The 13,173-nt window shown below is 45.8% G+C and overlaps 3 protein-coding genes across 3 annotated transcripts; 2 read left to right on the top strand and 1 right to left on the bottom strand.

The window, feature by feature from the left end:
- Window positions 1-6,786: 6,786 nt before the first annotated feature.
- Window positions 6,787-7,417, top strand: LOC117145095 (MD-2-related lipid-recognition protein). Its single transcript, XM_033310613.1, has one exon. The coding sequence runs from the start codon at window positions 6,825-6,827 to the stop codon at window positions 7,296-7,298; it is 474 nt and encodes a 157-aa protein (XP_033166504.1). The 5' UTR covers window positions 6,787-6,824; the 3' UTR covers window positions 7,299-7,417.
- A 484-nt stretch (window positions 7,418-7,901) lies between these two features.
- Window positions 7,902-8,510, top strand: LOC117145094 (MD-2-related lipid-recognition protein). Its single transcript, XM_033310612.1, has one exon. The coding sequence runs from the start codon at window positions 7,936-7,938 to the stop codon at window positions 8,413-8,415; it is 480 nt and encodes a 159-aa protein (XP_033166503.1). The 5' UTR covers window positions 7,902-7,935; the 3' UTR covers window positions 8,416-8,510.
- Window positions 8,511-9,257: 747 nt separating this feature from the next.
- LOC117143615 lies at window positions 9,258-10,311 on the bottom strand. The gene has a single exon (XM_033308373.1). It carries the CDS (start codon window positions 10,231-10,233, stop codon window positions 9,361-9,363), a length of 873 nt encoding a protein of 290 aa, XP_033164264.1. The 5' UTR covers window positions 10,234-10,311; the 3' UTR covers window positions 9,258-9,360.
- Between the last annotated feature and the right edge of the window lie 2,862 nt (window positions 10,312-13,173).

Genomic DNA, 13,173 nt, shown 5'->3' with positions numbered 1-13,173 from the left:
AATCACCCCTCCCCCTCTGCCCTCTCGGAGAAACTTTTCTATCCCATCCAAGTCCATCCTGTCCTGCAGCAATTCCCCAAATGCGGCCCGTGTGTGCATTTAAGCCACTTTTACTGAAACTTCACATTAATTTCAATTTGCTGCCAGTAAAAGTTTTTCATGCACGTCCGCAAATTGCTTTTTGGGGACAGGATCTGCGGGGGAAGGTAAGCCATATGTATAGGAACTTTAACACTTTGCGGTTAAGACTTGGCTTTCGATAGGTGATAGCTCGACAAGGACGCGACCGGCGAAAGGCAAATAATAAGAGTCAAAGTTGCTGACGCTAAGATATGTGGGAACTTTGGAGTTTGGATTGTGCATTTGGTGGGTCTAGAGGAACAAACATCTTTAATAAATATATAAAATTACTTACTTCAAAATGGTAGAATTAATCTTGTGGGTTCGAATGCGCAGATCCAACTTCATTTTGATTACAAACAGGTCACGAGCCGTGCTTGAATTTTGTCGTTGTTTTCATTTTTTGGGCTGAGATCGCAAAGGCGATCACTGCTGTACAGGGGAACCTCTGTTTTGGCCACCCAAAACGCGATTCGCGGAAAGCACAAGACAAACACACAGCCCCGAAATGCGAAACGTGCTGAAATCTGCTAGCTCAACACTCGACTTTTGAAGGCGGCACCTTGTGATGACGATACCGAGATGGTGGCGAGGAATCGCTCTCTGATTCACATTCACACTCAGATACATATTCGGCATCTCGAAATGAGGAGGGCAACGATGACGAACCGCCCACATGCGACATATCTTACGTGACTCGGCCAGATGAGATTCACATTCACATTCGGATTCGTATTCAGATTCAAATTCAGCTTCAGTTTCAGATCCAGATATTCAGGTTCAGGGCCTCAGCTGCGCAGCAATGGACGGCAATGAAATCATGCGGCTGATAAATTTGCGTTTCTATAAATGACAGGGTTCGTTCGGCTTTTGGGGGGGCAAGTTCTGGGCACATGGAGTGGAAGACAACCCTCATTAGTCTTAATAGTTTAACGACTAACTATGGTTCGTTCCTTAATGAGCTTGAATGTCGGCCAGTTAAATTTTATAAATTGGCAAAGGGTCTCCGAATGTTGTAGCTTCTCGGGAGGTTGGGAGTGTGTGCAACACCTTTGAGTGCAAGAAATTTGTCTCAGCAAAGTCCCATCTGGAATGGACATCTTTAGATGCACTGAGGAAAAGCATTTCAAAATGAAATTAATGTTTCAAAGCATTCTTCTTTGTAATCAAGCTACATTCACTATGGAATTCATCTACAAATTCAAATATAGATTAAAATTTATTAGCATTCCTGATTTCTTACAGTGCTCTAACACACGGCACGCACTTGTCGCCTTTTCTGTCCGTTGTCCGTTCCTTGAGCTCTTAGTTTATAATCCTGTTATGTGAATGTTGTACGTCCTGTATGTCCTGCGGGATATGAGAAACTTTGTGGCCCGATAAAGAAGCAAGACATTTGCATACGAGGGTCGAAAGTTTGTTACAAGTTTTGTTGCTTCGAAAGTAATGCAGAGATATGATACCCAATTTCATATGGTAAAATGCAAAATGGTATGTGCAGAAAAAATACAGAGGTATATCGTGCAACTTTGTCCGTTTCTATTTGCTCACCCAGCTGTCATTCACCTCGGTTGCCTGTCAACTGAATGTGTGTCCTTGTCATCTCTGGTGGCCACATTCCTCGTTCCGCGCCAAGTTCAAGTGCCAGCATCACCTGGTAAGGCCCCAAACCATTTGAAAATTCGGTGGGGACACCGTTTTCCTCTAGAAAAAATATCTCTTTCTCTGCATTTCAGTGGCCACCCACGGAGTTTGGCTTTTTGCAACGCAAACAAAACGTCAGTCAGGCGAAAGACTGGGGCAAAACCGCGAACTGCTGCCTTGCATTTTACATTTCACTGCACGGCGAGAAATATTTAGTCGTTTTACGATCGTGATTTATATAAAACTATAAATATTAAGTATTTTCGGTTTATTCGTGGCATATGTATGAAAAGTACACTGAAGAAATCTTGGATAAATTGCATACTTTTAAGCAATTTTTCTCTGTGCATATACAATGATTATCTGCTTCCGAAGCGTCTCAATGCTGGGCAAAAATAGTGCGCCGTGTCCGACGGTGTTTACTTTGGCAGCACTTGAAAACAAAAATCCAAAACCGAATCAGCATATAAGTCGGCGGGCGAATCCCAAAAGTCCGGACCACCCGCGCGGCCGTCGAGAAATGTTTCGAAATTAATTACAATTAAAAGTTTGGGGCCTGTTGGCCGGAAAACGGGCGCACCTTGGCCAATAAAATGAAAATTTATGGGTCACACATGAGCGGCGGCCCGAGGAAAATGTGTGCCTCCGTTTTCTAGCCTTATTAATTGGCCCCGGCTTATCCAGTTTCCAGAAGCCACGGCAGTGGTCGCCTCTTAAAGGCTTAGGGCAAATTTGTCTTGCCTTGGAAAGACCGCAAGCCAAGGCGTCTGCACTGAGGGAAAAGGGTTGAGGTATGGAAAGGAACTCAAAAGAACTACCTCTTTGATTGGGGTCCATGTTCAGCCCGCTTCTGCTAGCTTCTCCAAGAGGTGACCCGTCATTTTTTCCAGTGCGGAAGGCGTTCCCTGCTAAGCAAGGGATGAGGTAAGTGGCTGAGTGGGTTAAGGAGCACTCTCACCTCCGCCTCAGCTCGCCAAGGGATTCAATTTGAGTCTGAGGGCCTGCCACATGTGTGTTGGACTTGATGGCCCAGATAAAATGGCCATTCTTTTGAGTGAGATTGTAACCAATTTCGGCTGCTGCCGCCTGTAGGTAAAGTGATAAGGTTGCCGCAGGAGCTGGGGAAACAGGAACTGAAACCAGGAGCACACATGCTGGGAACCACATAATAATTCTTGAGAACAATGTAAGCGTCAATTGTGCATGGCCAATGTACGCCGGAGTATGTGGGTAGTTTCTTTGGCCCTGCCCCGTCGCCGCCCCCCGAGTCTTCGCCCGCTTGCCCACATCTGTGCAGACTCCAGAACGCAGAACTCAGACGGCAACTGAGAATGAGTCTCGACTCAGACTCAGACATCGGGGGACAAAGACGACAGCGTCGGCACATGCCACACGTCAAGTCAAGAAATTTAAATTAAAAACCTTTTTTGCATGAAATGTTTTTGTTTGCCTGCGAGCATGATGCATATGTTTCCACTAATTCAGGGGTTTCGTGGGGAAACGGATGAGCGGACTGGGCTAAAAGTATTACATTGTACGCACAAGACTTGTGGAAAGTTGGACTCTGCTGTCCAAGTGACAAACTATTGCAGGATAGTAGTGTCGGATATTAATTAAAGGGTTTCGGATTCAGATTCTAGGTCTGTGAATTTATCTTTCTTACTTTGCGATCGCAGAAGCTCAGCCTGCTGTTTCATTTGGTCTAGAATAACCACGGCTTAGCCGGCTTATCTTCTGGAACTGAATCATGGTAACAGGAGTGAGTTTCTGGCAACGGAAGACGGTTAGTCAGCAGTGGAAGAACATGACCCCCAGTTCACCATGAGTGAGATCAATTAGGCATCAGTGGATAGTGAGCTCACTCGGCTCATTTCCTCTGCGTGCAATTGTCTCCGAGTGTGATTAGTTCACTTTTATCAGTTCGAAAGAACGAGGCACTCGTAATTTTCAGAGCCAGGGCTTTGTGCCTATAAAAGTAAATCAGTTTGAACTCGCTGCGTTCTTGTATTTTTCTCTCACATATGCTGCGAGTGGCAATTAATTTGTGTGCTTAATTCGCCTAATTATTCCAGGCAATAAAGTTTTCAATACACTCAGATGCTGATGGCGATGGTTCTGATGGCGATGATGATTGTGGGGCTCCCTTTGTCCACACCTAGAAGGGAAAATTGAGCGTCGCGAGGCGAAGGACACGTTTAATTCAATTCGCGAAGGTTCCTTGACTCGACTTCTTTTTTATTTGTATTTCTTTCGCCTGGCTTAGGGGGAATAAACAGGCGAGTGGAAAAAGAAGAGCCACATTTAAATTCAAATCGCTGAGGACGCTGACAAAGAAGCGGCGCCACACGTCGGATTAATTTTATGTGCCCCAAGGAGAAGCGTCTCCAGGACATCTTCGCGCTCGCTTCAATTAGATGGCAGTGGGAGCGGAATGGCAGGACCTCGAGTCCTTTGGCATTTGCCATTGGCTGGCTGCAATTGTTAAAATCGAATTAAGCCACGGTGTCGCATACTTTTGATCTCCCCCGTCAGCCAATGAAATGTTGCACTGCTCCGCGAAATGTCCTTACATTGTCCTTGCGGAGCAAATGGAGGTATTTCCACCCGCCACTCCCCCGTGGACTATTTCAATTTCGGTTAGCTTGGCGCAAATGAAATTAAACGAAGATTAGTCGTGTGCTCGCCAGCTTATTCCAAGAAATAAAAATCCAACAGATACATAAGAGCACCCAGAGATACTCAAGTATAGCCGGGGTTCATTATTTTTTCGTTTTGGTAGCGGCTTTTGCTGGGCGCTTGTTTTTATTTGTATTTTCCATTCGCTCGCTTTTTATGGCCCCTTGAGGTGATTTGCTCAAGTTCGCCGGCCCCGTTTCGAGGAAAATCTCAGGGGTATAGGGGATTACTTGGGGAAAATGGCGGGGGCTTCACATTAGTGGAGCTGAAATCTGGCCAAATCACAAGCTACATTTAACCCGCAAATGATGGCCGGCTTTGGCACCAGCTGCAATTCATGAAAGAGTTTCTCTAAGTCAACCTAATGAAATCGAATTAGGCGAGGACTTAGTGAATCGGTTATCCAGATATTTGCATTTATTTAACTATCCCAAGCAATTTATATAAAACCTTTAATTTAAACTTCGAGAGAGTCACCCCTTTTTTGTCACATTCAGATGGCATGTTACCCCATTCAATTCCCCGCTCGTGTGTTCAATTAAAAAATGGTCACCATTAATTGCTAACCAATTTGCAGTCCGGTCACTTCCTTGCTGCCGTCTCAAGTGTTCGGCACTGGACTTTCCCGCTTTTCCCGATTTTCCCGCTTTTCCTGCTGCCACTTTGATGAGCAGCAGTCCATGTTGACATTTTTTGCATATTAATTGAAGACACGGCCTCGTCCCCCAGCGCCCTTTTCCCTTTTCCCGCCGGCCTGTAACCTCGTCCACCCTTGGCTTAATTTGCGGTAAGTTCATTAAGTAATAAAACATAAATTTCAGTTTTGTGTTCTCAACACCCCGTCGTCATCCAGTTCTTGATACTTTTCCCATTTTTTCGCTGCTGTTTTGGTTGTTTTTTTTTTTTGTTAATGCTTTGCATATTTCTTTAATGAATTAATTCTGTTTTGGTTTCGCTTTGGGTTTCGGTTCTGTTGATTCACCGTTCACTGGACTTTGATAAAAAAAAGGCGCAAAGTCGCCGCGGAAATAAAACTGCGGCACATTCGCCAGGGGAAAGGGGCTCGAATATTTCGTATAATTTATGCGAAAAACATTAGGGAAAACGGAGGAACGCGTTTGTCGAGTGTTAATTATGCTCTGGCTGCAAAACTTTCCTATCAATTTTTGAGAATACAAATTTGAGAGCGCAAAAACATGTTTTGCATATGAAAACGGAGATATGGAAATTGGGGAAAAACAGGGAAAATGTTGCGCTTTGCCAGTCGTTTTCCTCGGCGGCTAATTGCATACTCCTGGGGATTCCCCTATAAGAGTTGAAAAATCGCGCTCATCACATTGCAATTGCTGGGGAACACTCGAAAAAATCACTACTGATTTGTCGAAATATATGATAAGTCAAGCTCTAGGTCTGATTCCACATCCACCATCTCATTGCATTTGGTTTTTAATTGGATCATTGCACCTGAGTAAGCCCTGACATTTTCTCGCAGTGTACCTTGGGGTTGGGCTGGCTTGGGGTGTCAGGTTGTCAATCGCCTCGCCTGTTGTTTGTTGTCCCTGATTGTTGACATGCATTCCCGCAAATGAGCCGTGCAATTGTCGGGCTGCCTCCTATTGACAGCTCCCAGTTCGATAGTCAATAGTTCGATGCACATGTACATCTCGGGACGGGACCTCATCCTTGGACCCGCGGGATTCGTCTCGAGTTTCAGAGTCGCAGCGTGGAGCACTCCCGCGTTTCCATCTCTGGCTTCCCTGACTGACAACCGTCGGTTTCCATCTCGGGGTCCCGACACTGTGAAAAGTGTGACGATTTATTTGTCATGTGGCGCGGGGTGCCGAAATCAATTGGTTTCGTGCCCGGCAGATGCCTTAGATCTGCGACACGGGCACTGACAACCTCAACTGGACCTCATTTGTCCTGGATGCGACTGTCATTTGCTTTATATTCAACTCTTACGATGGGCTCAGATTCCAGGCTGACTAGTGCTTGTCGGCGGGTTTCCATAATGGTCTCGTTCCCTATTATAAAACAATTAATTATACTCTATATATATATGCTCTGGTGATAACACTTAGTTCCCGACCGTTGATAAGAACTATTTAGGAACTCGAGATTTTTGAAAATTTTGCTTTTGTACTCTAACTATTGGGTTTAATCCGCCTTTCATTTACTTAAAATTTGGTTATATTTAAATTTTTGTTTGCTTCAATGTAATGACGTTTCAACACGAACATCATTCGGTGTTAGAAACTATTTTGAATAATTTGAATTACGTAAGAAACATTGGCATGCTCCATTCTCTAGAGTATAGCATTCTATCGCCACAATCCAATCGACTTTAGCAGTACGTGCATTCCGCGTCCGACTTTCGATCCACCATGTTGCGTTTGAGCTCGCTCCTGCCTGTCGCCTTTGCTCTGGCGTTGTCATCCGTCTCCGCAGAGATAGTCAACTTTCAGACTTGCGAAGATAGTGTGGACTCCTGCACGATTAGTCAGGTGCGGGTTACGCCCTGTCCGGAGGCGAATGCCAATGCCGCCTGCCACATCCGCCGTAGGCACCGCTTCACCATGAGCTTCGACTTCACGCCCCACTTCGATGCGGACACCCTGGTAGCCAGCTTGGGCTGGGCCAAGAGCGAGAACGTGGAGCTGCCCCTGCTCACCATGGACCAGGAGGCCTGCAAGTACACCACCTGCCCCGTCAGATCCGGAGTCACCCAGACCTACACGAACAACATGCCCGCCGACGCCAGGTTCCCGCTGAGTCCCTACACCATCCGTTGGGCTCTGAAGGATCCGGTTTCCCAGAAGCGCTGCTGCTTCACCATCGACATCAAGGTGGTGCGCTAGCCAGATGCTCTCCGTAATGGATGCTCCACTTAAAATTTGGATTAATACATTTTTTTTTAAACATATCTTAAATATCTTCGAAATTAAAGTGATTTACAAGTGGGTCGATACACACAATAGTTTGGTGTGCTGTCCATTGCTGGCTTTGATTTCTTGGTGACTAGTGTAATTAGCGGCACCTGTTCATAATCAGTAGATGACTCGCGGTAACTGGACTCATTTCACCTTGAATATGTCAGCAGAACAACGAATGCTGATGATAAGCGTGCCAATTATCATTTTGAAATGACTAATTAGGTAGAGCATGCCAATTAAATGAAGGGTTACATACTTTAGTAGTGTTGAAAAAAATTCTTCTAGTTGAAAATATAAATACTCTATTTACTAAAAATGTTGGAACAGTCATAAGTTTTTTAACATTTGATTAGAATTTTACAAAACTGTAAAGTGCCGTCTCCGACACCCTTATAATTCTAAGTACATTGCGATAAGGAGCTCGAATCTAATCAGCTGTTGCACGCCTGTAGCCACAGCTGTGACCCAGTTCACGGGTCAAACGGGTACGGAGATAAGCCCGGCTTTGAGTCCAAGTCCGATGTAGAAGTGCCTGCATTCCGTGTCCGGCTTTCGATCCATCATGTTGCGTCCTAGTTCGCTGCAGGCTGTCGCCATCGCCATCTTCCTGATCTCGGCATCCGCTTCCGCCGAGGTGGTCAACTTTGAACCCTGTGCGGATAGCGTGGACACCTGTACGATCCAGCAGGTGAGAGTCTCGCCGTGTCCGGAGGCTCTCTCCAATGCGGCTTGCAATATCCGCCGGAAGCACAACAGCGAGATGAGCTTCGACTTCACGCCCAACTTCGATGCGGACACCCTGGTAGCCAGCTTGGGCTGGGCCAAGAGCGAGAACGTGGAGCTGCCCCTGCTCACCATGGACAGCGCGGCCTGCAAGTACACACCCTGCCCCGTGAGATCCGGAGTGAAGCAGACCTACACCACCCAGGTGCCCATCGAGGCCAAGTTCCCCCTGAGTCCCTATACCATCCGTTGGGCTCTGAAGGATCCGGTTTCCCAGAAGCGCTGCTGCTTCACCATCGACATCAAGGTGGTGCGCTGATTCCTGCCATCGCTGCATGTGCGCTAAATTAAATAGTGAATTATACCTTTTCTCCCAAATAAAATAAATTACCGTGATGTTTAAATGATGTGCAAGTAGCGCTTTTTATTCCTATACTTTCTTAAAATACAAGCAGCTATATTGGCTGTTCCCCTGATTGCGGCGAATGCATTTATTTTCTGTTAACGATTTCGTGCGTTTTTTAATTATAAGTGAGCTGGCTTACGGCCCACTGGGGAAAACCTCAAGGAATAAAGATATTTACTCCAATAATCATCAACCTGCTGGCGACTAATTTGAACCCCCGGACGCCTCGGGCAGAAGGAAAATGTATAAAACTTTGATTGAACTTTTGGGTGCCATTAAAAAGTCTCCCCGCCCTCGGCAGCTTTCCTCCACGGGTCTTATCAGCGTCGTCAAACAATTAAAAATTGAGCACTTAAGTTGTGGTCATAAAATCATTTGTTTTTCTCTCTCATTTTTCCTGCGTTTTATTGTTTTTCTGTTCACATTTTTCAGTGGTGGAAATTCAAATAGAAAATCACTTTTTGCTACTCAGCGTTTTCAAGGCGTGGATGGTGATTTACTTGGTGGGGATTTGTGTACCAGGTTTTGGATGAAAAAGAATGATGAAGCGAAACTCCTTCTACTGTATTCATTGTAAAATACTCTTAATGGGTATCCTATAGTCGGTACATCTCACCACACGTTTCTCTTTTGCTTCTACTGTTTACCTAAACGAAAACGTAGCAATATTTTTTTGTTGGATGGGGAATGGTGAAACGGTCAGAAGTCTGATAGGCCTGACCCCAAAAAACCAAGGCAATAATAACACAAACAACGACAGACACTTGAGCAAATAATAATAATGACGAGAGTAATCACAGAAAGGACTCCAAGAACACATTGTTAGTCAATTTGGATGCAGAGTGGCTGGAATCAAATTCAGATTTTGGCATTTGCCTCGCCGTATTTTTTACCCAGCACATAGGGAGTTTTGGTGAGTTCCGAGATGATCTCGCACTTGACCTGCTCGAAACAAGGTGACGCATCCACATAGACCACTTCCCTCCGCTGGCTGAGGTAGGAGTTTAGAGCAGGTTCGCTTTTCCGGAACTGGGCCATCTGGCGGTCCATAAAACTGACGTTAGCTTGAGGTCCTGGCGAGTAGCTATTGAGCATGATTCTCGTGCGAGCCATACGCTCGTCGATTTGCAGGAATACGAATCGATTCGGGGGCACAGTGAAGCCCTCGAAGAGTTCCTCAGCCTCGCACTTGTTGTTTGGGTAATTGATCAGAATCCAACCCCTGTGAAGGGCGTCCTCCTGGAGGAGTCTGTTCTGGATGAGATTGCCCACTGCCTCCGACCGTTTGTAGACACAGTCCTTTTCAATGGCTTCCTGCAGGAATCTAGAGTGCTCATCCTGGTCCTGTTTGTTGATGCTGTGATAGGCCAGCACATCGGCATCCAGTATTAGCAGATCCCAGCGCTGGGCTAGCACATATGCCAAGGACCTTCGTCCTGATCCCGGCTTGCCGTGCAGCACTATTCGGTGGTAGAAGCTCCTGGGCAGCTGGTAGAAATCACCCCTTACTCCCCGATGGAAGGCGTCCATCGATTTGGTGTATATCTCCACACCGATCCTGGTTATGTTCTCGCCCATCCATCTTCGCACATCTGTCACTCCATCCGCCACGGAAATCTCGGCCAGGAGACGACTCATCACCTCCATCAGCTTGTGCTTCTCAATGTAGTACATAAATGCGGCACTGAACTCCACCAGCATGGATCGGTCGAAATCGGTGGGCGAGGACATGTCGCTGCTAACTTGGCTTTGGGACGATGAGTTATATTAAAAATTTTTCGAAACTTGACGTAAGGTAATTCGAAAATAAACAAAATATGCGTGAGTGCTTACTTCGTTTCGGAAATCGTTTATTTTTCTTATGATAGTAACTTTGTAACCCTTGTATTGTACTCTTCGAAGGATAAACATCCTGTCTCCACATTTCTCTTGCACTTCCAACTCATAACGAGAGCTTGATGAAGGGCATTACCATTAAGACGGCTGTTGCTGGGATTTCTCGCATTGTTACGATCATATTAATTGCTTCCGTTGCAATATTAGAGAATGGCGCGTACTTCCGGGCAACCGAAGAGGATTTGGGGGCCCAACGAGCCCGTATAATGGCCAACTAATGCCTTGCCAGAAAACGGAGCCAAGAAGTGCCAGGCCAAGGCAAATTGGCCCCATATGAGAGTGCATCTGGTTGGGTGACAATATTTTGCAGCGAATTATGACAGCTCCTTTGTCTTTCCGGGGAAGTAGGACGCCACACCCCCGAGTGGCAGCATTAACAATTTAAAAAGCCGGGGCTGCTAACGGTCTGCAAAGTGTTGCCAAAATGTCTGTCATACTTTATGTTGTCTTATGAGCTGCCCGGCATGTCCTGGCCGAAGCCAAGAATCCTTATAAGGATGCCATGAATGCTTCTTGGTGGGCGGATGTGAATGCGTGTGGTCTGAGTGGGCTAATAAAAACTAGTAAACGATGAGAAATTGCTTCCTGTTGGCGATGCTGCTGCCTTCGCAGGGCACTCACCATATTGTTATGTCAAATATGCTGTTAATATCTTGCACACACTAATATCGCATCCTTTGCTCTTCGGTTTATCTTGGGCCATCTCCGCCAGCTGGACAGGAGAAAAGCAGGCCAGAGCCACGCCCGCAAAGTGCATTCGGGAGCGGATTTTAATTATATAAAAAACGAAACGCATAATCAAAGTATGAATTTGAATGAGCACTGCTTTCGGCTGTTGCGCTGCCACAAAGAGCGAAACTTTTTAATTAAACTCAAAGCAAAAGCGACAGCGATAACAGCGCGACAGCCCCCCATTCCCATCCCTCTGCTCCAAATTACATTTCGTCATTATGGCCAGCGTCCACACACTCACATCACTCGTATTATATGCAGCATATGCATGTTGCCCCCGATCCGGGCCACTCTCCACTCTGTTTTAATCGCCGAATTTGTGGCACAAGCCGCCGCCGCCGCCGACGTTTGACGCATTTCGCAGATATCAGTGAAGAATTCGCGCTACTCCGAGACAAGATGGCGCCCTAGAACCGTTACAAAATGCATATCCGATTCGCAAAATGCCCTTACAGTTTGTTTGGAATTAATGAAAAATGTGTACTTAGTATTCTTGTTTTATGTAAGTTTAATTTACTGCCATGCAGATCGCTTTAATTTAATGTAAAAATATGAAAGGGTATTTCTTTTAAGTTTTAACTCGTAGTTTTGTGAAAACTACGCAACACATGAACGCAAGAATAAACTGCAGATACTGAGTAATGGGAAACGGGCACACGCGAATTCAATGACCAGGGGCTTGAGGAGATGCTCGGTGACCGGGCATCTTTGAGGAAATTCTATGGCATAGCCGACCAACCTCATTATCCCATTGCCAACCGTTAAAAACCGAGTCGCAGTTCGAAGTGATAAGAAAAGTGACTTTCCGTGCTTGGCACGGCTGTCGAATAGGAGAAACCCAAACCCCGTGGCATCATGCACTCAGAAAATTAACCTACCGGAAATAAAATGTGACTCCAACACATTTTTGGTACGCAAAAAATAAGAGTTGATAGGACTATTACCAAGAAATAACTCCAAAATATGTACAAAGTTTGTGGTGATAGTGATTTCCATGCTTGTGGTATGAGATAACTTGCAAATCGTTCTTCAAGTGTGATGCTTTCTAGCTGAAGATTGTCAGCGCCTTTCAAGTTTGCCGCCCGCCATCTGAGGAGCGTTTGAGTTAATCGTAGTTTCGTTGCATCGCCGAGGCGATTGCTGCAGTGGTCTTATCGGGTCCGTCGGACTACGGACCTTATCGACTTCCTTCGAGGCCCTGCTCCGAAAGGCCGGAAGTAATGAGTGCCGTGTGTTGTCGTCGGCGACTCGGGCTTATCAATTTCACAATTGCACAGGGCTTTATCTGCAGCCAGCATAAAAAAGCCCGCTAAATGAGAGGCAGTTCCACTGATTTTTACCCTTTTCTCTCCAACCACAAAACCCTCAGCACTCAACGCCCAGCAATTAAAAATCATTTTTCATCTGCCGTTCACACAATTGCTAGTCAACTTTCCATTTTCCGCAGAGGACACGAATCCATGGCAAAGAAAAAAAGTGGCAAACAAAGCCACACATCAACAGGCCGAAATGTAGGAGCCGGGGTTTTTGGTCCTGGACCACTTTGTCATGCCGACAATTTGCTGCCAATATTTTGCCAGTTTTTTTTCTGGTGCGGTGCGAATTACTCCGCTGGTTTGCCTTCAATTATGCAGCAATTGAAAAATTACTACGTGTACAACAATTTCGGTTTCAGTTCATTTTTTCGCACCTCGAAGTGGGGGAAAGGGTTGGGTTTTAGGCCGGCAGACAACAGGTTTTAAATTTGTCACCGCAACGACAAACATGACAAACGCCAAATGAAGCGCAAATTTAATTACGCAATTTTATTGGATTAACAGGCGCAACCTGAAATGCGGATAAAAACAAATTTAAATATGCCGCACACATGTGCCTCAGCCACGCCCATTCCTTGTTTTTTGGTCCACCCCATTGGAGCTGTTGGCCCGGTCAAAAGCCGTCTAGTCGCGTAGGTGAGTCGTAAATTTACGCGCCATTGTTGGCAGATTTGGCCCAACTCCCTAATACCTTAACCCCGGGATGCTCCTGTTGTGTTGACGCCAA

This window comes from Drosophila mauritiana, chromosome 3R, assembly GCF_004382145.1.
Source record: "Drosophila mauritiana strain mau12 chromosome 3R, ASM438214v1, whole genome shotgun sequence".
Taxonomy (NCBI): Eukaryota; Metazoa; Arthropoda; class Insecta; order Diptera; family Drosophilidae; genus Drosophila; species Drosophila mauritiana.
This window is presented reverse-complemented; position numbering and strand designations above follow the sequence as displayed.